Genomic DNA, 26,423 nt, shown 5'->3' on the forward strand with positions numbered 1-26,423 from the left:
CCTTTCCAATTCCTTCACACCTCCCAACCACCAGCAGAAGTATAATGTAGCAAACACAGTTATATCAGGCAAGAAATATACAATTAGGAACAAGTAAGACATTTAGACAATTAGCAAGTAATATGCAGTCAAATAGGCAATCTCAAACAATTATATAGTATGCATATGATGAATGCCTGTCCCTAGTGGCTGATGATATCATCTGTCGGTTATAAAGCCAACCCGACAAGTCCTGGCAGTTAACCATTGGACTGTCCCTCTGTCGTGTCTCCCCAACTCGAGTTATACTCAATATAAACTTGATCATAATCATGATCCATATCCATCACCCTCACTGGTGAATATTTATGGGGGTGAGCTCATCCGAGGCTTTCACAGTGCCCAGCCACCCTGACGACATAGGGTCAAAAGAGCTTCAAGTCTCAACCTGGAGCACGTGGTGGCTAGCCATTGCTTTATCCCAGGGAAACTCTCATTTCCGATAATGGAAGTGCAATATTCACAATTCATTCAATAGCATATATGCATTTATGCTAGCCATAATTATGGCTCCGCCGTAACACAGCAATAATCTAGCCATCCGGCTCACGGTTAAATCCATAACCAGCCACCCAGCTAACGGTTAAATCCATAACCAGCCGTTTCATTAACAATTACGACCTTTCGGCCCATGGCATAACAAGCACTTCCACCACCATCCTCCGCCTCACACGTAATCATCTTTGATCCTCATTGATCATTCATTTTTCCCTTGCTTCACTCGCTAGTTACCACATCCCCTAGCTCCTTTTCTAATAGCTAGGCATATCAACATGATTTAAGACATAAGTGGCGAGATCGGAGGCTTAGAAGTATGAGATTTGGCTTTTAAAACTCAAAAATCAACTTTGGGATGAAAACAAGACCACGCGTACGCGCACTCTGCGCGCACGCGCGGATGGCCATAAAAACTCATCGGCGCGTAGGCGCCCTTCACGCGGACACGCACATTCAAAGATTAGTCAATGGCGCGCACGCGCCAACCACGCGCACGCGCCAACCACGCGCACGCGTGGGTACTCTTGTGCCCCAGGCACAAAACGGGCACAACTCTGGCACAACTCTCTGGAAAATAGCTGGGCATTGGGTGCAGCCCATCGGCGCGCCCGCGCACATCACGCGCACGCATGGATGGCGCTTTCTGGAAGAACGGCGCGTACGCGCCAAGTACGCCTACGCGCGGGGGATCATTCTGCTAAAAATTTTCTAAGTTAAAAACTGCAGAATTCGCAGATTCAACCCCCAATCTTCCGACGGACATAACTTCCTCGTTTTAAATTGTTTTTCACCCGTTCTTCGAACGGCATGGACATCCCGAATTCAATTTCATTTCTAAACAGATTTGGCACAAAATAGAGATCTGTAGTCCAAGTTATGTCCCGTCAAAGTATGTCCAAAACCAAGTTTTTCATAAAAACCACAAAGTGCCATTTTCAAAACAAGCCATTTTCAACTCTTTTCAAAATCAATCAAAACATGCCAATTTCATCCATTTTCTTTGAAATCAATAAAAATATATCAAATTCAACACCAAGCCTCCTCAACTCACACATAGACAATCTATCATAATTTACCAAAATCACTATCTCATCATTTTAACCCACTTCATCCAAGTGGCTCAAACTCAAACATATTTACATATCATATCCTCTTCCTCATGCCAATTTTCAACAACACCAATTCTAATAAATCATCATTATACACAATCAATATCATACTCACCATCAACATGGTTCCACCCACAATTCAACCATAACCAAACATCAAGCATATATCACAACATGCATATTTCTCATACATCATACCATCAAGGCATCAATAATCATCATCACATATATGATCACATCATATATTTCAACCATTCAATAACATCAACAATTCAATGCCTATCTCAGGGCCTCTAGCCTAAGTATTTCCTACCACATTACATATTAGATACGGAAAACCGAAACCATACCTTAGCCGATTTCCCAAGCTCAACCGGAACACTTCCAAACCACTTTTCTTCAAGCTCTCAAGGTCTCAACACCTCCAAGAACAGATTTTTCACCACCAAAGCCCTTTTCAAGCTTTTCGAAGTCACCAATCAAGCTCCAATATACACACATACACAACCTAAGCCACAATCATCATACCCATACACAACATCTCAAAACCCAAACATCATAGAACCACAAATTACACTAGGGTTGAGAATCTTACCACACCCAAGGTCTAAGGAGACAAGATTAACCTTCTCCTTCAAGAGAGTTGGGTCCTATAACATCAAAGAGCCCAAAATCTCAATATTTTTGCTCATAAAACTCGAAAATAAGGCTAGAAATTCGAAGAGCAAAACGTGGCTTACCTCAAAATTGATTATATGGGTTTTTTAGAGCTCTCCGCGGTGAACGCGTGGCCGCAAACGGTGCGGCAATCAGAGCTCTAGATCAAAAGTTATGGTGGTTTGAAGATCAAGTGAGCGATAGAAGTTTGAGAGAGTATTCTTCTCCTCCCTCACTCCATTTCAGCATGTGTGTGTAACAAATGAGGAAAGAGAGTGATGAAAACTAGGATTTTGGTTTAGTTTAGTTAGGCCAAGGGCTCACTTTGGGTCCGGTTGGCCCGGTTTGGCCCGTTCGGTCCAATCTAGGTCCGAATTCTATAAAATTGGTACCAAAATTCTCGTCTCAATCTCCTCTATCACATTTAGCCACAAAAATCACATTTTGGGCTTTCTAGAATAAATTCTCATTTATGGGTTAATTAGCCGTTAATTAACCGGGTTTTACATGATTAATGTAAGACCCCAGATTTTTAAAAGTTAAATAATAAATTATTTATGATTTATAATATTTAATCAATATTATTGTTTTTAAGAGATTTTTATATTATTAGAGTAATTTATTAGGTATGATTTAAAGCTTTAGAAATTGAAAGATAAGGAGAATTTTATATGCCTTAATTTGAGTATTTAGATATTTAACCTTATTTTACGAATAAAAGAAAATTAATTTAATTATCTTTAATTTTTGAATTAGAATACTATTTGTAAAATAATTTACATGTTGATGAATACATGATATTTATATTTTTTTGTTCGATTAAGACTGGTTTTCAATTATTATATTTCCTAATTTTATTGAAATTACCCTATCCTAATTAACACAAAAATTTTCAAATTAAAACCCTAACCATAAACCTAATTTTATTTTTAACACTCACTCATTCTTCTCTTCAGCTGCTACCCCCTCCCCTCATACAACACACAACACACAGAAAAACAAAACACATACGACGCAGAAAGAAAGGGAAGAGAGAAGAGGGGAAAAACCAATCGGGGAAGAGGGAAGAGAAAGAGCACGGAGAGAAGAAGAGATAGAGGGAAGAGTCACACTCTGTGCTGTCCAGTCCAAACCATCATCGATAAACCATCATGCCGCTGTCAAGCCCGAGTCAAAGAGAGAGGGAGGCGTGGAGTAAGCGTCGTGCAGAGAGGAAAACGAAGTAGGAGCCTCCGTGTGGTACCGCCGATCTGTCACTATTGCTAGGTTGTCGTCGCCGCTGTCCATGGAGAGCCATCACCGTTCGTCGCTGCCCAGCTGCCGTCGCCGCTACCGGAGCAAAAACCTGAGTAGAGAGTGACGGCGCAACGGGAGGGAAGGGGAAGGAAGGCACCTGCATTACCATTAGGAGCTGCTGCCATCATTATTGAGCTGCAGTAAGCCTTGCCGCCATACCTCTGGCCGTCAGAAAACATCGCTTGAGCCGCTGTTGTTCAGTTCACTCATTTTTCCTCAGTTACAGTAAGCATTTCATTCCAGAACCATTGAAAATTAGCATTTTGTTAGGTTTGATTTAAGATTTTGAGGTTTTGATAACGTAGGGTCGAGTTGCGGTCTTTGCATGTTGCGATTAAAGACACCACAATTGCTGCGGAAGAAAGACAGAGTTGTGGTTGTGGTTGCCACTGTTGCAGGCTGGGAGAAAGAGTTTTGACACATTTTATAGCTTTTGGATTTCGACTATTTGTGGTATGGGCATTTTCTTAAACTTGTTTTACTTTCAAGAATTGTTACAAGTCAATATTAATACAAAAATATATTTTTATGATTACGTAAGTCTTATGGATTGAATTAGATTATTTTGGATAAATGAAATTGTTTGCTCGATTGAGTTATTGATTGGTTGAGAGATGTGTAGTTTGATTTTATAAATGATTTGATATTGGAGCTGGTTTGATTTTGAAAAAGATTTAATATTGGAATTGGTTCAATTTTAAAAACGATTTGGTATTGGAGTTGGTTTATTTTGGAAAAATATTTAATATTGAAATTAGTTTGATTTTGAAATGATTTGGTAGTGGAAATGATTTGAATGACTAAGAGGTGTTTGGTATGGTAGTTGGGACCTTTGAAGGGTGACAGAAGTCCGAGTTTTAGAGAAGATGCTACCAAAATTTCTATAAAAATTGGAGATTTGATTTGAAGTGTTATTTAAAAAAAGTTTGGATTAAAGAATTGTATTATTTGATTTTGAATTACTAATAAAAGAAATGAAGTATATTTTGGAGTTTTATTTATTTATAAAAGTATTATGTTTTGAATTTAATTTATTTGGAAAAGAATGAATTATGTTTTGAGTTTGAATTACTAATGAACAGAATGGGAGGTGTGATGAGGATCAGCATGATAATGAGGAATGACGATGATTGGATTTGAATGAAGGATAATGAGGATTGATTTTAAGTATGATTTTTGAATGAACTGAATAATATTGAGAATGGATTTGAAAATGAAATTTAATTTGATTAAGATACCTGGGCAGTAGCAAGGGTTGTGGTTCATCCCACTTACTCTAGGTCAGTGATTGAGACATCTGGATAGTAGCAACAATAGTAGTTTATTCCACTTGCTCTGGGTTGAGTCGTAAATACCCGCTTGAGTAGTAGAAGTAGCAGTAGTTTATTCCACTTTCTTTGGGTTAAGTGGGTAGTAGTAAAGGGTTGTGGCTCAGTCCCACTTGCTCTGCAATGTGGTGTTTCTATCCAAAGTTAGCTACCAGGATATGTCGGGTTGGCTATATAATCGAAAGATGGTATCATCAGCTGTAGGACTGGCATGCATCATATGCATTTGTATGATTTGTTTGAGTTTGAATTTGTTTTGTTTTGCCTAATTGTTTAACTGTTATTAACTGCTATCTAAGCTATTTGATGTCACTGCTATCTATACCTGTATTTTTCTTGCATTTTCTGTGCCTGTGTTTGTTTGTGAGAGATCCCTCTGGATGGTGGAAGAGCTGTTGAGGGTTGTTCTAGTGTGGTACTTTTGAGATTAAGTATTGGTGATGAATTGATGATAGTGTTGATTGATTGCGTGATGGGCAGGAGGCCGTGATGGTTTCTGCTTGAGGTTTAGTTAAGTATGAAAAATCAAGCTGGTTCAGCATAGACTTAATGAACCTATGTTTGGAACATGTTGGTCATTCATACAATTTAGGAAACTTTTAAGATCTTCTTATAAGAGAAGAAAGGTTTTGGATTTTGAATAATTAACTGATTTCTTTTAAAAAGGTTTTGGGATTTTTTAGAGGTTAAACCGTTGTTATTTAAAAGATTCATAAGACAAACAATGATCACTGTGCTTGAATTTATTTTTAAATATCTTCTTATGACAATTCTAAAAATTCGTGATGAGACCATGTGGTTAGGTTCTCACCCCCTACAGCTTTATCTTTTTAAGAATCGGATGAAGAAGCTTATGAAGAGTTTAATTGCATTTTGTTTATACGATAATGTTATATTAGTTTAGTTATTATTTATTTTTTTCTTGCCATTAATACTGTATCTTGTAAAGAGGGTTAGGAGTCGTGATGGTTATGTTTGTAAGTTATTGTATAAAGAACTTAGTTATTGTGTGTGTGTGTGTGTGTGTGTGTGTGTTGTGTGTGTGTGTGTTAGTTATTGTGTGTGTGTGTGTATTTAAATTTAAGTGGTTGTGATTGATTTATATGTATATATGTGCATTTTCAAACAAAATATATTGTCATTTTTAAAAAAGAATAGTTTATACGGTTTCGAGCTTTACAAAGGCTCTTATTTAATTATTAATTATATGAAAGTCGTCGTAATACTCCTCACTATCATAATGGCGCAACCGGAAGCGTGACATTCTGCTAGTAAGGGTCTTACAATTATGGCTTCTAATGATTTGATAACTGAATTTGGGCCTTGTGAAGTGTTGATGCATTGGATCCTGGGAGTTGAGGCTTGAGGCATGCCGGGCTTGCATCCTTAAATGTGGGCGTAGGCCCAATTTGTACCTCCAAGGAAGTTTGGGCGTCCAGCTTGTGATTGGCACGCCAGGATTGTGTGTGCAAATGGAGGAGGGACGTTGGGCTTGTGATTGGAGGCAATTGGAGGACGCCGGGCATGCTTACCCAAATGGAGGGAGGCCAGGCTTGTGATCACACACGCCAGGCGTGTGTGTGTGTGTGTGTGGGCTGGGCATCCATGCTGAAGGCATCCAGTTCACATGCTCCTTGGTCTGGTTGAACTGTCATTGAACTGGTTTTTTGTTTTCTTGCTAAAAAAGCTTTAATCCTTCATTGTTTTGAGACAAAAACACCTAAAACATAATAATACTAACACAATTCCAAATATTTAATTAGTTAGGAAATTTCATTAGAAAACATAAGAAATTTGATTAAAAATCTAAGAAAACAAATAAAAAAAACCCTAAAAACAGCTTAAGATGACGTGTCATCACTAGAGTATTTGGATTTGTCTGTGCTGATAATTTTTTTAGCTCCTCATCCTTGTCGCCGCTTCCTCCTCCACGCCACGCTCATCTTTGTCACCACATCCTCATTGCACAACGCTCCTCCTCGTCGCCGTGCTCATCATCCTTGTAACTGCTTCCTCCTCTGCGTCACGCTCATTATCTTCCTCGCCGCTTCCTCCTCTGTGCCGCCTTTCTCCATGTTTTCGCTTCTTCCTCCGCGTCGTGCTCATCCTCGTCCCCGTGCTCCTCTTTTGTGCCGCCCTCCTCCTCGTAGCTACTTCCTCCGCGTCGGAAATGCGTCTCAAGTAATTGGATGTGTCTATGTTAATTTTTTTTTGCACTATTCTATTTGATTTGGAATTTGTTACCTCCTTGAGATTCTCTGGGTTATTAGGCTGTGTTTATTTTTGAGAGCAGGACAAGACAATACATTGAGAACAAGAAATAAAGGACAAAGACACAAAATTTTATGTTCTTGTATTCTATTTAGTGACAAACTATAACAAATTATGAAAATATAATTTATTCTCATTTTTTGCATTAAAAAATTTGAGACGAAAAATATACTAATTTGTAAGTTGCTTGAGTAAAAAATTTTGTATGTTTGTATATGCTTATTTGTTTTCAAGAAAAAGTATTTTTAATTTTTTTTTAAAAGAACAGCGATACAGTTTTGAGTCAGAGGCTCCTAATTTATTATTAAGTATATGAAATCGTCGTAATACTTTTCGCTATCAGAGTGACGCAGCCAAAAGCGTAACATTTTAACAGTAAGGATGTTATCTTATACGCTTTATAGAACACCAGATTGACTACAATGTATAGTACACTATGATTGTCACAGCAGAGCACTAACTGTTGCCGAAAACAATTGAGTTGCAGCAAGATCTTAAAGAAACTCTTGTATCTATTGTAGCTTTTTGACAGTAGTGCCTAGTATAGTTATACATAATATAATAAATTCCGTACAAGAACGAATACACCATGAATTCATATGTAAAATATTTTATGGGAGAAGTATATCAATAATGATAAATCAAAACTGATATGCATTACATCTATCACATAATCGGTAAATTCATGTAACTATGGTTCCAAAAGTTATGTATTTTGCCTCCGCTGAAGGCCTTGTGACAATGTCCTTCTTTTTTGCATTTTACGAGAAAAATGAGAAAAAATACTAACGACTGATTGATCGCTAAGTATCAAGACGTTGCCCTCCAATCCCCCCTCAAAAAAAAAGTTGACATTGTTGAATCTATTAACGCTTTCAAATACCTTTTTGGATAACATATTTTTAATTAAGTAGGAGGATAGACTAAAGGAATTGCTTATTTGAGATACAAAAATATTTGGAAGAAAATAGAAAATTTACTTAAAATAATCTAAAATTATCTTATTTTGTATTTTTTAATTATTGATAGACTAATTGAGTAATGAGTAGTATTAGATGTAATAAGTGTATAATTATAAATGTTAAATATAAAAAATTATGGATGTTAAGCAAAATAACGTTGAGTTATTATCCCCTTAGTGTAAAACCCTAACTACCAAAGCTCACGCTTCCGGCTGCGCAACTCTGATAGCTCGGACATTACGACGACACTTATACTATTTAATACTAAAATATGAGCCTGTTTAAAAACTTTAAACCGCAAATACCGTCCCCAAAAATGCTTTTGTTCGATAACGTACATCCATAGGAACCATACAACTTACAAAAACTCATAAAGAGTACATCCATATATATACATACATATATATATAAATAATATTACCGACATTAACAAATACAATTCCTATCCCTCTTACAAAATATATCAAGATAAAGGCGAGGGTACAATAATAATAATCTAAAGCAATACAGAGCATCTCAATAATAAATAATTAAACTCTTCTTAACTTCTGCGCCCAAATCCTGAAAGGGGAAAAATATAAGGGGTGAGAACATCATCCTCGAAAGGGTTCTCAGTAGAGGGTTTTGGGAATTACTGTAATAGGATACATGAAGATAAACCGTACCAGTGATTAATAACCATCTTATGCCTCTTTTCAAAAACAACAGTTTATAAATAAAGTAAAGTCAAAAATCCTTTCTGAAAGAGGAACCGTTCAATTTTCAAAACATCAAAAGCCTTTCAAAAAGGTTTATCTAAACTGAACCAAAATAGCCTTTCATATTTTACTCCAAACCAGAAACACAAAACCGAAATCAACCATCGGTTTATCTCATTCCAACCACGGCCCTAGGCCCAAACAATCCAACCACAACCAATCCACCACAATCCAACAGAGTACTAGATGCAAACACAAGTAGGAAGATGCAAACACAAACAAACAGTTACAGCAAGTAGAACAAGTAGCAGGTAATCACAAGTAATCACATAGGCAAACCAAGTACAATATGCACACCCAAACAATGTCACATAGATGCATATGATGCATGTCTGTCCCTAGTGGCTGATGATATCATCTGTCGGTTACCAAGCCAACCCGACGTGTCCGGTAGCTAACCCGGACACAGTCTCTCTGTTGCGCATTATTATCATTAGAGGGTATATGCGCCCTGTCGCCATTAGAGGGTATATGCGCCCTGTCGCCATTAGAGGGTATATGCGCCCTGTCGCCATTAGAGGGTATCGGTGCCCTGTCACCCTTACAACAGAGAGAAAAACACAAGCATACTCGCTTACAACTTTCATCTCAGCCATTCGGCTTAAATCCACAAATCATTCAATTGCATACATGCATTTATATTCAATCATGGATCACCATCCATCTCAGCCATCCGGCTCACGGTTCAATTCAGAACCAACCAATTTATCAATAAATACAGTCCTTCGGCTTAAATTCATAATTCATAGCCAGCCATACGGCTTATAACTCATTCGGCAATCAGCCATAAGTCAATATCACACACAGCCATTCCGGCCCATAACAAAAACAGTACTTCCATCATTCAACATCATCAAATTCATAAAACCGGCATTTAAGCCATAACTCACTTTTCTCAAGCCATTTCACTTTGAAATCAAATTTTTAACTCTTTTCAGCCTTGGCTTTGAAGATCTCATTTCTCAAATCATCTCAGGCTCATAAGCCAAATTTTACTCAAAGTGAGTTCCCTTTTTAAAACAAAGCCACTCTCGGCATTCTCTTTCCAAAACTTCCAAAACCATGGCAAGTTAAGGATTTATTTCAAAGCATTCAAAATCACCCATCCAACAATGGGATTTTATAACAAAAGTTTCTCGGCAGAGTCCCAAGTCTTTAGGGAAGGTCAACTTATATAAATTCCTTAAAATTCATTGAAACTCTTAAAATCATAGATTTCTCGGTTCAAGTAAATAAAACTGAATTTACTATAAAACCGGCCATACAAAATCACAAGTTCCAACCCGGTCCAAAAATCAACTCATTTGAAACGAAACCGGTTCATTTGAATCAAACCACTTTCAAGTTTCTTTTTAGAACCCATTGTTCTAACTCTTCCAAAATGCCTCAAACTTGATTAATCAATCAAAAGTCTAGGTTCCTTTGAAATCACTAAAAACTCCTTTTTATATTGAAATCAATATTAAAGCATCATTCTTTCCTTCAGTGATTCAAACGGTAAAAATAGTTCAGTTTTAAATAAGCCGAACTCAACGTATAAGGTTCATCAAATAAATTAAGCTTGAAAACATAAATATCCTTTTAATAAATCAAATAATACAATTTCTCAAATCCAACCCTTTTTAAATAACCTTACAAACAAGTGTAGGATTTTATAGAAATTTCGGCAGCACCTCCCCTAAAACTTGGACTTTTGCCACCCGGTTCGGGTCCCAACTAAACCATTTCTCATTCCTTTTCAACAGCTCAAAACCAGAAATCAATTTAAAGCAAGCTAAATCCAACAATCGCCTCAGTGGCGTATCTCAAGGATACCATTTCAAATCAACTCAATATCAATCGATATAACTCATTTCCAAAGCTTTAAAGAAACGGCTCAATAACAAATCATTTGTCCAAAACCAAATCAATTAAAATAAACCGTGCTGAATTCAAAAGTGCATTCGACTTTTCACATCATTAAAATAATTGGCTCAAATCAAATCAATCCTCAACGGATTAAACTCAGATTCAAATCTTTAAAGAATCAACTTCAAACATTACATTTCACAAGCCGCACAACAAATTCAGCCAAACCAACATCCATAATCGTTCGAGTCAATCAAATAATACATAAGGCAGATACAATCACTAAATACACAATATCTCACATCAGTATCCATATGTAATAATTCCAATACACAAAACATAGTTTTTTGGAAAGCGCCCCTACCTCAAAACGCAAAATTCCATAACCCAAACGTATCATCAAGTCCTTTCCGCCTCAACTCAAAATCAAAGGCAGCTTCAAAGCACAGCCCCACACATTTTCGCAGCAGCATAAACAACTCTAAATTACAACAAGCAACCTCAGTTACTAACTCTAGGAACATTAATACCATAAGGCTTTAATACACGTACGGGACACTAACGTAGGGCTTTCGAAACATAATTTCTTACCGGAAAATCAACACGAAGCAGCTGCGGATTCGAACCGGCCCCGGCACAGCTCCGGCGGCGGCCAGAAGCTCCGGTGGATCAACTATAAAAACCACACAGCATCAAACCTTCTCGAAATTCCAAAAGAACTGAAATCAAACTTAAAACGCTTACCGGCAAAATTTTCCGGCGACAACAGCATGGTCTCAAGCGGCAGAAACTCTGCCTGGAGCTTCAGCGGTGATCCCGAAAGTCACAGAGTCGTCCCCGGTGATCAGAATCACAGCGGTGGTTTCTGGTGGAGGTAACTCGCGATGAAATCCAAATGACACAGGCTCCAGTAACGGTTTCCCGGCGGTTGAGGCTCGGCCAGAAGCTCCGGCGACCGTGGCGGCAGCTCCGACGGAGACGGTAGTGAGAGACAGAACTGGCGAGCTCTCCTCTTCCAGCAGCGGCGCTGCGGCAAGGAGCACAACGGCGGCGTGTGAATCGGCGACGGCAGAAACGTGACGGATCTCCCTCACGGCGCGTCTCCCCCTCGCGCGACTAGCAACGGCGCAGGCTAGAGATGACGGCGCGGCGAACAGTGGCGGCGGCGGTGCCAGGCTCTCCTCCGGCGACGCCCTTCCCTCACTGCGCTCTCGGATCAAACTCCCTCTTCTGTCAACGGCGGCGGCGACGAAGGAATGCGATGGCGTGAAGAACGGCACAGGGAGGATGCAACGGGTGGTTAGGGAACGCAGCTCGTTGTGGGGTGCGGTGAGGACGATTGGCGGCGCGGCGACACGACGCGGTGAGGGCAACGCGACTGCACGGCGTGAAACGCGACCCTCTTCACTTCCGATTCTGATCTCCTTCTTCTTCGACGTTGGTGGCGAACGGCGAGCAGCAGGGCGGCGACGGCGAGGCCCACCGCTGCTGGCTCGCCTCTCCCTCTTCTCTTCCCCTGACGCGCGACTCTGACTCCCTCTCCATCCTCTGCTTCTAATTTCGGTTTCTTTCATGGCAATGGGAAGCCATGAGTGTTGCAAGCTGTTGGGGAAAGGGGAAAATCTGCTGCTGTTGAGTGTGTTGGTTTGAGGAAGGAGAAGTGTTGCTGCTGCTGTTAGAAGAGAGGGGCGGCAGCAGTTGGGGGAAACCGGGTCGGGTTAGGGTTTCCAAGGTTAGGGTTTCATTTTTGAAAATTAGGGCTAAGGGCATTATGGTAATTTCACATAAAATTAGGAATAATATAGTAATTGAAACTCAAATTAAATCCAACACTATTTGTACATAGAAAATACTATTTGCTCATCAATTTCACAAATTATTTTCAATAAAATGCCCAAATCTAAAAATTAGAAATGGTATACTTAATTTCTTCATTTTCCAAAATAGCAGTAATAATATTTAAAATATTACTTATTTAATCCAAATCATATAAAATCCTTATTATTTCATGACTACCAACTTTATAAATTTGAATATAGAAAATAATCCAACAATTGTGAAATTGGATAAAAATCATAACTTATCTCAAATCCAATAAATCAAAACTTGCCTTAATTATCTTTAATAAAATAATCTCTGAAATTAAGGCTATAAATAACCATAGGATTTGAGACTTGATCATAATAAGACTTTTTCAAATATTCTGGGTCTTACATTCTACCCACCTTATAAAAATTTTCGCCCTCGAAAATTGATACAAAACGAAAGGAATTTCATAACAGTTCACCCTTAAACACATTTAAGGAAAAAGTAAAAATATCTTAACATATAAACATATATACGGTTTTCAAATACTTGGATGGTCGTATGCATAAAGATACAAAGGTAGGAGTGTGATTGCAAAGCAAACATTACAAGGTAGGCTCAATGCAAAAGATAACATGGGTCAATCATGCGATAGAAGGGCAAGGCATCAAAGGCTATCAAACAGGATGGAGTTAAAACGACGTGTTTATCCTCCGCACACTAATCTCATACCAACCTCAAAGTTTCAACCTTCCAATTCCATCAAGCACTTTACAATCCCAAATTTCGATCACAAGCCTGACAACCACAAACCCGTTCGCAAGGAACAAAACACCCATCACTTGTAACGCTGCACACCTACCGTTTCAACTTCCATATACACATATCACGTCTTAAAGAACTAACGCATCGCGTCACTACGTCTATAAGTCGCACGTGATATCAAAATAATTCTCGAGTCTACTCAGAAGGATACAAGATTTAAAAGGAGAGTCAAATGTCAAGGATAGTACTCATAGATTAGAAAGAATATATCCAATTCCAGACAAACAAGGATGCTCAAGCAATGAAGTTTGCTAGAAATAAATCAATTGACAACTTCAAAGATAACCCTTGGGTCAAAGAAGTTCAATAGGATCAACAAGAAAACCAACGCATCAGTTTGAAACAAACTCAAACTAAGTCGATGAAGTATGCGGTTTACAGAAGAGAATATTTCAAACTCAAGACAATGCTTACAGAACTCAAGAGCACGATTACAAATACTTTTGAATACGTTGTTTTTTTTTTTTTTAAGAGAATCGAAAACTTGCAAGAAAGTCACCTCGCAGTTTAAAAGAAGGTTAAGCAACAAACATCCTTCAAAAGAGTAACAAAAACATAAACGTGGCTTTGCTTTAATACAATCTCGTGTTGAAGTAGATTATGCAGAGTTTTAAAAACAAGGTGCTCACACGTTTGGCTAAAAGCTAAAATATTTCCTCAAAACATTTTAGAAAGATAATTAGGTGCACAACTTAACCAAAAGCAATCATAAAACTCAGAAGAGAAATCAAATGCTTGTTCAAAATTTCCCAAAATTCATATTCAAACAAGTATGTGTAGCATTTATGGCAAGGACGAAAGAGGAAGTTAAATTCTCTTTAGAAAAGAAAATCCGAGGTAAAAATTTGCTTACAGTTGGTAAGGAAACAAGCGGTGCGTTACAAACGAACAGGTTTCCATTAAACAAGAAAACTTTTCAAAACCTCATTTAAAATAGCGCATGTCAACTTTAAAACAATTTTGTCAAAAATTGAATAATGGTTTCAATCCCAATCAAGCAACAGAAACTAAATTTCATTTAGAATTTCTTCAAAGAGACTTCAAAACTTCTTTAAAAGTTCAAAACAACTCCAAAGTGTTCTTGAAATCACCATCTCAGAAGGACATTCAAGGAGATTAGAATGTACTTAAAAGGAGTCAAGCCATAAAAGAAAGAATCTCAATTCAAAATAGTTAAAACAAGATCCACTAGGCGTGACACATCAAACCAGCTTTCAATTGACTCAAAAGAATACAAAAATCATAGAAAAAGACAACTTAATCATTAGTAACTTCTCAAGGATAAATCTTTGACTAAAAACTCTGTTAGAGACAATGAGAAGATAAACGATGCAGTAATTTGAAACGAATCAAACTGACTCACATAAGGATGAAATTTACAAGATTGGATAACCCAAGATCAATGGTAATGCTCACAAGATGTAAGAAATTAGTTAAAAACAAAATCAAGTATGACATTCATAGAGATGATAGGTTTAACAAAGAATTTAGTCCGTTCATAAGAAGAAAGCTATGAGTCCAACATTTTCAAAAGAACAACAGTGGCATAAACCATGTAGTATGCTAAATCAGACTCAAATAAAAATGAATTAAGTAAAGTTTATCAAACAAAACTCGACCGGGATAAAAGCGAGAAAAAATACTTCCTTTCCAGAATTTCGAAAAATATCCAAATACATAATCAAATGAAGTTGTGCATTGGAACTATAGTAAAATTACTAGAAAATCAAATTGTAATTTAAGGTAAATGCAGTTCCATAAACCAGTAAAAACACAAGCGAGGTATTAGCAAGAAATAGTTGTTAAACTGTATAAATAATTTCAAAGTCTCATATATAGAAAAGTATATATCTAATCAACAGCAATTTATAAAATCTCAAAATTGGCTGTGATCACTGTCAAGTAAGAGAAAAACTGAATCAACAATTTCTCAAAGAATGAAATCAGAACCCGGAGTTAAAAGTCACAGCACGTCAAGACAAGTTCAAAGCTATGTCAAGGAATATTGGAATCAAGAAGGACTCAAACAGAGAAAGACAGATGCAACAAGGATCTCAAACAAGCATATAAACTTAGGATCAAACAAGAATGCATATGAATAAGGGAATAGAGTAGAAATATCAAACTACTTTTCAAAAGGAGTAGCAAACAAGAATTTCAAGTCAGGACATGAAAGAACAGGTCGACTCGAACAAAATCCAAAACACACAACTGAATAGCCTCGAGAAATAGTTTAATGTAACACCCTAACTACCAAAGCTCACGCTTCCGGCTGCGCAACTCTGATAGCTCGGACATTACGACGACACTTATACTATTTAATACTAAAATATGAGCCTGTTTAAAAACTTTAAACCGCAAATACCGTCCCCAAAAATGCTTTTGTTCGATAACGTACATCCATAGGAACCATACAACTTACAAAAACTCATAAAGAGTACATCCATATATATACATACATATATATATAAATAATATTACCGACATTAACAAATACAATTCCTATCCCTCTTACAAAATATATCAAGATAAAGGCGAGGGTACAATAATAATAATCTAAAGCAATACAGAGCATCTCAATAATAAATAATTAAACTCTTCTTAACTTCTGCGCCCAAATCCTGAAAGGGGAAAAATATAAGGGGTGAGAACATCATCCTCGAAAGGGTTCTCAGTAGAGGGTTTTTGGGAATTACTGTAATAGGATACATGAAGATAAACCGTACCAGTGATTAATAACCATCTTATGCCTCTTTTCAAAAACAACAGTTTATAAATAAAGTAAAGTCAAAAATCCTTTCTGAAAGAGGAACCGTTCAATTTTCAAAACATCAAAAGCCTTTCAAAAAGGTTTATCTAAACTGAACCAAAATAGCCTTTCATATTTTACTCCAAACCAGAAACACAAAACCGAAATCAACCATCGGTTTATCTCATTCCAACCACGGCCCTAGGCCCAAACAATCCAACCACAACCAATCCACCACAATCCAACAGAGTACTAGATGCAAACACAAGTAGGAAGATGCAAACACAAACAAACAGTTACAGCAAGTAGAACAAGTAGCAGGTAATCACAAGTAATCACATAGGCAAACCAAGTACAATATGCACACCCAAACAATGTCACATAGATGCATATGATGCATGTCTGTCCCTAGTGGCTGATGATATCATCTGTCGGTTACCAAGCCAACCCGACGTGTCCGGTAGCTAACCCGGACACAGTCTCTCTGTTGCGCATTATTATCATTAGAGGGTATCTGCGCCCTGTCGCCATTAGAGGGTATATGCGCCCTGTCGCCATTAGAGGGTATATGCGCCCTGTCGCCATTAGAGGGTATATGCGCCCTGTCGCCATTAGAGGGTATCGGTGCCCTGTCACCCTTACAACAGAGAGAAAAACACAAGCATACTCGCTTACAACTTTCATCTCAGCCATTCGGCTTAAATCTACAAATCATTCAATTGCATACATGCATTTATATTCAATCATGGATCACCATCCATCTCAGCCATCCGGCTCACGGTTCAATTCAGAACCAACCAATTTATCAATAAATACAGTCCTTCGGCTTAAATTCATAATTCATAGCCAGCCATACGGCTTATAACTCATTCGGCAATCAGCCATAAGTCAATATCACACACAGCCATTCCGGCCCATAACAAAAACAGTACTTCCATCATTCAACATCATCAAATTCATAAAACCGGCATTTAAGCCATAACTCACTTTTCTCAAGCCATTTCACTTTGAAATCAAATTTTTAACTCTTTTCAGCCTTGGCTTTGAAGATCTCATTTCTCAAATCATCTCAGGCTCATAAGCCAAATTTTACTCAAAGTGAGTTCCCTTTTTAAAACAAAGCCACTCTCGGCATTCTCTTTCCAAAACTTCCAAAACCATGGCAAGTTAAGGATTTATTTCAAAGCATTCAAAATCACCCATCCAACAATGGGATTTTATAACAAAAGTTTCTCGGCAGAGTCCCAAGTCTTTAGGGAAGGTCAACTTATATAAATTCCTTAAAATTCATTGAAACTCTTAAAATCATAGATTTCTCGGTTCAAGTAAATAAAACTGAATTTACTATAAAACCGGCCATACAAAATCACAAGTTCCAACCCGGTCCAAAAATCAACTCATTTGAAACGAAACCGGTTCATTTGAATCAAACCACTTTCAAGTTTCTTTTTAGAACCCATTGTTCTAACTCTTCCAAAATGCCTCAAACTTGATTAATCAATCAAAAGTCTAGGTTCCTTTGAAATCACTAAAAACTCCTTTTTATATTGAAATCAATATTAAAGCATCATTCTTTCCTTCAGTGATTCAAACGGTAAAAATAGTTCAGTTTTAAATAAGCCGAACTCAACGTATAAGGTTCATCAAATAAATTAAGCTTGAAAACATAAATATCCTTTTAATAAATCAAATAATACAATTTCTCAAATCCAACCCTTTTTAAATAACCTTACAAACAAGTGTAGGATTTTATAGAAATTTCGGCAGCACCTCCCCTAAAACTTGGACTTTTGCCACCCGGTTCGGGTCCCAACTAAACCATTTCTCATTCCTTTTCAACAGCTCAAAACCAGAAATCAATTTAAAGCAAGCTAAATCCAACAATCGCCTCAGTGGCGTATCTCAAGGATACCATTTCAAATCAACTCAATATCAATCGATATAACTCATTTCCAAAGCTTTAAAGAAACGGCTCAATAACAAATCATTTGTCCAAAACCAAATCAATTAAAATAAACCGTGCTGAATTCAAAAGTGCATTCGACTTTTCACATCATTAAAATAATTGGCTCAAATCAAATCAATCCTCAACGGATTAAACTCAGATTCAAATCTTTAAAGAATCAACTTCAAACATTACATTTCACAAGCCGCACAACAAATTCAGCCAAACCAACATCCATAATCGTTCGAGTCAATCAAATAATACATAAGGCAGATACAATCACTAAATACACAATATCTCACATCAGTATCCATATGTAATAATTCCAATACACAAAACATAGTTTTTTGGAAAGCGCCCCTACCTCAAAACGCAAAATTCCATAACCCAAACGTATCATCAAGTCCTTTCCGCCTCAACTCAAAATCAAAGGCAGCTTCAAAGCACAGCCCCACACATTTTCGCAGCAGCATAAACAACTCTAAATTACAACAAGCAACCTCAGTTACTAACTCTAGGAACATTAATACCATAAGGCTTTAATACACGTACGGGACACTAACGTAGGGCTTTCGAAACATAATTTCTTACCGGAAAATCAACACGAAGCAGCTGCGGATTCGAACCGGCCCCGGCACAGCTCCGGCGGCGGCCAGAAGCTCCGGTGGATCAACTATAAAAACCACACAGCATCAAACCTTCTCGAAATTCCAAAAGAACTGAAATCAAACTTAAAACGCTTACCGGCAAAATTTTCCGGCGACAACAGCATGGTCTCAAGCGGCAGAAACTCTGCCTGGAGCTTCAGCGGTGATCCCGAAAGTCACAGAGTCGTCCCCGGTGATCAGAATCACAGCGGTGGTTTCTGGTGGAGGTAACTCGCGATGAAATCCAAATGACACAGGCTCCAGTAACGGTTTCCCGGCGGTTGAGGCTCGGCCAGAAGCTCCGGCGACCGTGGCGGCAGCTCCGACGGAGACGGTAGTGAGAGACAGAACTGGCGAGCTCTCCTCTTCCAGCAGCGGCGCTGCGGCAAGGAGCACAACGGCGGCGTGTGAATCGGCGACGGCAGAAACGTGACGGATCTCCCTCACGGCGCGTCTCCCCCTCGCGCGACTAGCAACGGCGCAGGCTAGAGATGACGGCGCGGCGAACAGTGGCGGCGGCGGTGCCAGGCTCTCCTCCGGCGACGCCCTTCCCTCACTGCGCTCTCGGATCAAACTCCCTCTTCTGTCAACGGCGGCGGCGACGAAGGAATGCGATGGCGTGAAGAACGGCACAGGGAGGATGCAACGGGTGGTTAGGGAACGCAGCTCGTTGTGGGGTGCGGTGAGGACGATTGGCGGCGCGGCGACACGACGCGGTGAGGGCAACGCGACTGCACGGCGTGAAACGCGACCCTCTTCACTTCCGATTCTGATCTCCTTCTTCTTCGACGTTGGTGGCGAACGGCGAGCAGCAGGGCGGCGACGGCGAGGCCCACCGCTGCTGGCTCGCCTCTCCCTCTTCTCTTCCCCTGACGCGCGACTCTGACTCCCTCTCCATCCTCTGCTTCTAATTTCGGTTTCTTTCATGGCAATGGGAAGCCATGAGTGTTGCAAGCTGTTGGGAAAGGGAAAATCTGCTGCTGTTGAGTGTGTTGGTTTGAGGAAGGAGAAGTGTTGCTGCTGCTGTTAGAAGAGAGGCGCAGCAGTTGGGGAAACCGGGTCGGGTTAGGTTTCCAAGGTTAGGTCATTTTGAAATTAGGCTAAGGCATTATGGTAATCACATAAATTAATAATATAGTAATTGAAACTCAATTAAATCCAACACTATTTACATAGAAATACTATTTGCTCATCAATTCACAAATTATTTCAATAAAATGCCCAATCTAAAATTAGAAATGATACTAATTCTTCATTTCCAAAATAGCAGTAATAATATAAATATTACTTATTAATCCAAATCATATAAATCCTTATTATTTCATGACTACCACTTATAAATTGAATATAGAAAATAATCAACAATTGTAAATGGATAAAAATCATAACTATCTCAAATCCAATAAATCAAAACTTGCCTTAATATCTTTAATAAATAATCTCTGAATAAGGCTATAAATAACCATAGGATTGAGACTTGATCATAATAAGACTTTTCAAAATCTGGGTCTTACATTCTACCCACCTTATAAAATTTGCCTCGAAATGATACAAAACGAAGGATTCATAACAGTTCACCTTAAACACATTTAAGAAAAGTAAAATATCTTAACATATAACATATAACGGTTTCAAATACTTGATGTCGTATGCATAAAGATACAAAGTAGGAGTGTGATTGCAAACAAACATTACAAGGTAGGCTCAATGCAAAATAACATGGGTCAATCATCGATAGAAGGCAAGCATCAAAGGCTATCAAACAGGATGATTAAAACGACGTGTTATCTCCGCACACTAATCTCATACCAACCTCAAAGTTTCAATCCAATTCCATCAAGCACTTACAATCCAAATTCGATCACAAGCCTGACAAACAAACCGTTCGCAAGGAACAAACACCATCACTTGAACGCTGCACACCTACGTTTCAACTCCATATACACATACACGTCTTAAAGAACTAACGCATCGCGTCACTACGTCTATAAGTCGCACGTGATATCAAAATAATTCTCGAGTCTACTCAGAAGGATACAAGATTTAAAAGGAGTCAAATGTCAAGGATAGTACTCATAGATTAGAAAGAATATATCCAATTCCAGACAAACAAGGATGCTCAAGCAATGAAGTTTGCTAGAAATAAATCAATTGACAACTTCAAAGATAACCCTTGGGTCAAAGAAGTTCAATAGGATCAACAAGAAAACCAACGCATCAGTTTGAAACAAACTCAAACTAAGTCGATGAAGTATGCGGTTTACAGAAGAGATATTTCAAACTCAAGACAATGCTTACAGAACTCAAGAGCACGATTACAAATACATTCGGCTTAATTCCACAAATCATTCAATTGCATACATGCATTTATATTCAATCATGGATCACCATCCATCTCAGCCATCCGGCTCACGGTTCAATTCAGAACCAACCAATTTATCAATAAATACAGCCCTTCGGCTTAAATTCATAATTCATAGCCAGCCATACGGCTTATAACTCGTTCGGCAATCAGCCATAAATCAATATCACACACACCCATTCCGGCTCACGGTTCAATCCAGAACCAGCCAATATTCATAATCATACACAGCCATTCTGGCCCATAACAAAAACAGTACTTCCATCATTCAACATCATCAAATTCATAAAACCGGCATTTAAGCTATAACTCACTTTTCTCAAGCCATTTCACTTTGAAATCAAATTTCAACTCTTTTCAGCCTTGGCTTTAAAGGATCTCATTTTCTCAAATCATCTCAGGCTCATAAGCCAAATTTTTCTCAAAGTGAGTTCCCTTTTTAAAACAAAGCCACTCTCGGCATTCTCTTTCCAAAACTTCCAAAACCATGGCAAGTTAAGGATTTATTTCAAAGCATTCAAAATCACCCATCCAACAATGGGATTTTATAACAAAAGTTTCTCGGCAGAGTCCCAAGTCTTTAGGGAAGGTCAACTTATATAAATTCCTTAAAATTCATTGAAACTCTTAAAATCATAGATTTCTCGGTTCAAGTAAATAAAACTGAATTTACTATAAAACCGGCCATACCAAATCACAAGTTACAACCCGGTCCAAAAATAAACTCATTTGAAACGAAACCGGTTCATTTGAATCAAACCACTTTCAAGTTTCTTTTTAGAACCCATTTTTCTAACTCTTCCAAAATGCCTCAAACTTGATTAATCAATCAAAAGTCTAGGTTCCTTTGAAATCACTAAAAACTCCTTTTTATTTTAAAATCGATATTGGAGCATCATTCTTTCCTTCAGTGATTCAAACGGTAAAAATAGTTCAGTTCTAAAAAAGCCGAACTCAACGTATAAGGTTCATCAAATAAATTAAGCTTGAAAACATAAATATCCTTTTAGTAAATCAAATCATACAATTTCTCAATTCCAACCCTTTTAAATAACCTTACAAACAATTGTAGGATTTTGTAGAAATTTCGGCAGCACCTCCCCTAAAACTTGGACTTTTGCCACCCGGTTCGGGTCCCAACTAAACCATTTCTCATTCCTTTTCAACAGCTCAAAACCAGAAATCAATTTAAAACAAGCTAAATCCAACAATCGCCTCAGTGGCGTATCTCAAGGATACCATTTAAAAATCAACTCAATATCAATCGATATAACTCATTTCCAAGGCTTTAAAGAAACAGCTTAATAACAAATCATTTGTCCAAAACCAAGTCAATTAAAGTAAACCAGGCTGAATTTAAAAGTGCGTTCTACTTTCCACATTACCCAAAAAATCAACTCAACTCAAATCAATTCACAACGGATTAAACCAGATTTCAAAGCTTTAAAAGAATCAACTTCAAAAGCATCTCGTTTCACAAAACCACGCAACAATCCATTCATCAAAACCAAATAATAATCCGTTCAACATATAATTACATACATCCAGGATAATCAACATCACATAAGGATTATACAATCACCGAATACATTATCTCACATCAGTATCCATATGTAATAATTCCAATACATAAAACATAGTTTTTGGAAAGCGCCCCTACCTCAAAACGCAATTCCATAACCCAAACGCGTCACAGAGTCCTTTCCGCCTCAACCCGAAATCAACAACAACTGCAACCTCAGCTTCAAGCCACATTCGCAATAACCATAGCAACACTAATCGCAACATACAATAATCAGAACTCGACCCCACGCTATTAGAATTCATATTCATCAACTATACACAACAAAATACTAACACGAGGCTTTTCGAAACATAATCTCTTACCGGAATAACAACACAAAGCAGCTGCGATTTTGAACCGGCCCCCGGCAACAGCTCTGGTGGCGGCCAGAAGCTCCGGTGGATCAACTATAAAAATCGCGCAGCATCAAAACCTCCTCAAGATCCAAAATGACCAAAACCGCAAATTAAAACCCTTACCGGCATACTTCTCCGGCGACGGCGGCAGGAGCGGCGGCTTGAATGGCATCTAGGAGCTGGCAGCAGCGGCAATAGCTTCGTGCCTGCTCTTCCGATCGCTTCTCCTCTCCCTCAGATCAGACCGGTGGAGAACCCCAGCAGCTGCAGCTCCGGAAGATGAGCAACAGCAGCGATACTGCAGCAAGGAGCACAGCGGCGGCTTGTCTGGGCACGGCGGATTCCAATGGAGTCAGGACAAGACCAGAGCAACACTAACTCCACAGCGGCAGTGGCGCCTGGTCAGAATCCAAAACCCAGGAGCAGAGACAGAAAGGCATCTCCTTTCTCTGATTCACGCGGCGCTGTTCTTCGTGGTGCTCAATCGGCGATGGCATGAGCTCCGGCGGCAGTGGACTATGGAGAGGTCAACGGCGGCGAGGCAAGGCGCGGTGGTGACGCAGCAGAGGCACGCGACGGTGACAGGCGGCAATGGCCTCCCCTGTTGCGCTCCCCCGCCCTCGGTCCCCTGTTCCTGCCCGATCTCCTTCTCTCTCTCTCTTCGTGATCGCCCTCGGTGGCACAAGTGGCGGCAACAAAACCCTTGTGGTGGTGGCGGCGGTTCAGCAGGGACGAGCTTCTCCGGCTCGTGTGCAGCAGCGCCGTTGGGGAACACAGAAACAGCGGCGGCGCCAAGTCCTTCTCCCGCCGCAGTTCCCTGTCTCCCTCTCCACTGATCGCTTCCCTTGCTTATCCCCCTTCCCCTTTGTTTGTTTTTCGTTCTTCCTTTCCCTGTTGTCTCCGCGGGTGTGTGTGTGTGTGTCAAGGGTAGAGGGGCAGCAGCTGCTGCTGCTGAGTGTGGGTGAAGGAACCGGGTCGGGTAACGGGTCATTGGGTTAGGGTTTCATTTTTGAAAATTAGGGTTAAGGGCATTATGGTAATTTCACCTAAAATTGGAAATAATATAGTAATTGAAACCCAAATTAAATCCAACACTAATTGTATATAGAAAATACCATTTGCTCATCAATTTTACAAATTATTTTCAATAAAAATGCCCAAATCAAATAATTAGAAATAATATACTTAATTTCTTCATTTTCTAAAATAGCAGTAATAATATTTAAAATATTACTTATCTAATCCAAATCATATAAAATCCTTATTATTTCACAACTATCAACTTTATACTTTAAATATAGGAAATAATCCAATAATTATAAAATTGGATAATAATCATAACTCGTCTCAAATTCAATAAATCAAAACTTGCTTTAATTATCTATAATAAAATAATCTCTGAAATTAAGGCTATAAATAACTGTAGGATTTGAGACTTGCTCATAATAAGACTTTTCAAAGATTCTGGGTCTTACATTCTACCCACCTTATAAAAATTTTCGCCCTCGAAAATTGATACAAAATGAAAGAAATTCCATAACAGTTCACCCTTGAACACATTTAAGGAAGAAGCAAAAATATCTCAAAATATAATCATATATACGATTTTCAAATACTTTGATTGTCATAAGCATAAGGATGTAAAGGTAGGAGTGTGACTGAAAAGCATACATTGCAAGGTAGGCTCAATGCAAAAGATAACATGGTTCAATCATGTGACAGAAGGGCAAGGCATCAAAGGCTATCAAACAGGATGGAGTTAAAACGACGTGCTCAATCCTCTGCACACTAATCTCATATCAACCTCAAAGTTCCAACTTTCCAACTCCATCAAGCACTTTACAAACCCCAAATTTGATCACAAGCCTGACAACCACAAACCCGTTCGCAAGGGACAAAACGCCCACAACTCACACGTTGCACACCTACCGCTTCAACTTCCGCATATGTATCACGTCTTAAAGAACTAACGTATCGTGTTACTGTGTCTACAAATCGCACGTGATATCAAAACAATTCTCGAGTCTACTCAGAAGGATACAAGATTCTAGCAAGGAGAAATGATATCAAGGATAGTACTCATAGATTAGAAAGAATATATCCAATTCCAGATAAACAAGGATGCTCAAGTAATGAAGTTTGCTAGAAATAAATCAATTGACAACTTCAAAGATAACCCTTGGATCAAAGAAGTTCAATAGGATCAACAAGAAAACCAGCGCATCAGTTTGAAACAAACTCAAACTGAGTCGATGAAATATGAGGTTTACAGAAGATAATATTTCAAACCCAAGACAAAGATCACAGAACTCAAGAGCACGATTAGAAATACTCCCGAATACATTGTTCATAAAAGAATCGAAAACTTGCAAGAAAGTCGCCTCGCAGTTTAAAAGAAGGTTAAGCAATAAACATCCTTCAAAAGAGTAACAAAAACGTAAACGTGGCTTTGCTTTAATACAATTTCATGTTGAAACAGATCATGTAGAATTTTAAAACAAACTGTACACAGATTTTGGCTAAGAGCAAAAGTATTTCCTCAACTATTTTGGAAGATAGTTAGGTGTACAATCTTAATCAAAAGCGATCATAAAACTCGGAAGAGAAATCAAATGCTCGTTCAAAAATCCTCAAAATACATATTCAAACAAGCGTGTATAACATTTATAGCGAGAACAAAAGAGGAGGTTAAACTCTTTTTAGAAAAGAAATCCCGAGGTAAAAATTTTGCTTACAATCTGGTAAGGAAACAAGCGGTGTGTTACAAACAAACAGGTTTCCATTAAACAAGGGAACTTTTTAGAACCTCATTTAAAATAGCGCATGTCAATTTTAAAACAATTTTGTCACAAATCGAACAATGGTTTTCAATCTCAATCAAGCAATAGAAAATAAATTCCATTTAGAACTTCTTCAAAGAGAATTCAAAACTTCTTTAAAAGGTTCAAAACAAGACTCCAAAAGTATACTTGAAATCACCATCTCAGAAGGATATTCAAGAAAATTATGATGTACTTAAAAAGAGTCAGGCCATGCAAGAGAGGGTTTTAAATCAAGGTAGTTCAAACAAGATTTCACTAGTCGTGAAACATCCAACAAGCTTCCAATTGACCCAAAAGAAAAGTCGTAGGAAAAGACAACTCAATCATTAGTAATTTCTCAAGAATAAATCTTTAACTAAAAACTTTTGTAAAGATAATGAGAGGATATATAAATGATGCACTATTTTGAAACGAATCAAGCTAACTCACATAAGAATGAGATTCACGAGATTGGAAAAACCAAGATTAATGATAATTTCACAAGATGTAAGAAATTAGTTAAAAACAAAATCAAGTATGACATTGATAGAGATGATAGGTTTAACAAAGAATTTAGTCCGTTCATAAGAAGAAAGCTATGA

General features: G+C 38.3%; 3 protein-coding genes across 5 annotated transcripts; all 3 read right to left on the reverse strand.

The window, feature by feature from the left end:
- Window positions 1-8,697: 8,697 nt before the first annotated feature.
- On the reverse strand, window positions 8,698-12,593 carry LOC112796582 (uncharacterized). Of its 2 annotated transcripts, XM_072235428.1 has the most exons (4): window positions 11,511-12,593; window positions 11,358-11,439; window positions 11,131-11,247; window positions 8,698-8,721 (listed from the first exon to the last, which is right to left on the reverse strand). In XM_072235428.1, exon 1 carries the CDS (start codon window positions 12,338-12,340, stop codon window positions 11,543-11,545), a length of 798 nt encoding a protein of 265 aa, XP_072091529.1. In that variant the 5' UTR covers window positions 12,341-12,593; the 3' UTR covers window positions 8,698-8,721; window positions 11,131-11,247; window positions 11,358-11,439; window positions 11,511-11,542. The 2 variants fall into 2 exon arrangements, with proteins under 2 accessions (XP_072091529.1, XP_072091528.1); XM_072235427.1 differs by lacking the exon at window positions 8,698-8,721 and having other exon boundaries at window positions 10,984-11,247.
- Window positions 12,594-15,763: 3,170 nt separating this feature from the next.
- Window positions 15,764-23,983, reverse strand: LOC140184422 (uncharacterized). Of its 2 annotated transcripts, none has more exons than XM_072235430.1 (4): window positions 23,144-23,979; window positions 22,988-23,071; window positions 22,761-22,875; window positions 15,764-16,018 (listed from the first exon to the last, which is right to left on the reverse strand). In XM_072235430.1, the coding sequence occupies exons 1-4, from the start codon at window positions 23,190-23,192 to the stop codon at window positions 15,988-15,990; spliced, it is 279 nt and encodes a 92-aa protein (XP_072091531.1). In that variant the 5' UTR covers window positions 23,193-23,979; the 3' UTR covers window positions 15,764-15,987. The 2 variants fall into 2 exon arrangements, with proteins under 2 accessions (XP_072091531.1, XP_072091530.1); XM_072235429.1 differs by lacking the exon at window positions 15,764-16,018 and adding an exon at window positions 16,559-16,783 and having other exon boundaries at window positions 23,144-23,983.
- Window positions 18,309-19,694, reverse strand: LOC112796583 (uncharacterized). Its single transcript, XM_025839115.2, has 3 exons — window positions 18,836-19,694; window positions 18,683-18,764; window positions 18,309-18,572 (listed from the first exon to the last, which is right to left on the reverse strand). Exon 1 carries the CDS (start codon window positions 19,663-19,665, stop codon window positions 18,868-18,870), a length of 798 nt encoding a protein of 265 aa, XP_025694900.1. The 5' UTR covers window positions 19,666-19,694; the 3' UTR covers window positions 18,309-18,572; window positions 18,683-18,764; window positions 18,836-18,867.
- Window positions 23,984-26,423: the final 2,440 nt, after the last annotated feature.

The sequence above is a fragment of the Arachis hypogaea genome, chromosome 4 (genome assembly GCF_003086295.3).
Source record: "Arachis hypogaea cultivar Tifrunner chromosome 4, arahy.Tifrunner.gnm2.J5K5, whole genome shotgun sequence".
NCBI classification, from domain to species: Eukaryota; Viridiplantae; Streptophyta; class Magnoliopsida; order Fabales; family Fabaceae; genus Arachis; species Arachis hypogaea.

Bases quoted from the DNA above. Each gene is read 5' to 3' on its own strand.
- LOC140184422 (XM_072235429.1), bottom strand. From the start codon at position 23,192: ATGCCATTCAAGCCGCCGCTCCTGCCGCCGTCGCCGGAGAAGTATGCC. The intron at 23,072-23,143 runs GTAAGGGTTTTA...CGATTTTTATAG, and splicing joins GTCGCCGGAGAAGTATGCCG to TTGATCCACCGGAGCTTCTG. The intron at 22,876-22,987 runs GTAAGAGATTAT...TGTTGCGATTAG, and splicing joins TGCTTTGTGTTGTTATTCCG to TGTTGCTATGGTTATTGCGA.
- LOC112796582 (XM_072235428.1), bottom strand. From the start codon at position 12,340: ATGAAAGAAACCGAAATTAGAAGCAGAGGATGGAGAGGGAGTCAGAGT.
- LOC112796583 (XM_025839115.2), bottom strand. From the start codon at position 19,665: ATGAAAGAAACCGAAATTAGAAGCAGAGGATGGAGAGGGAGTCAGAGT.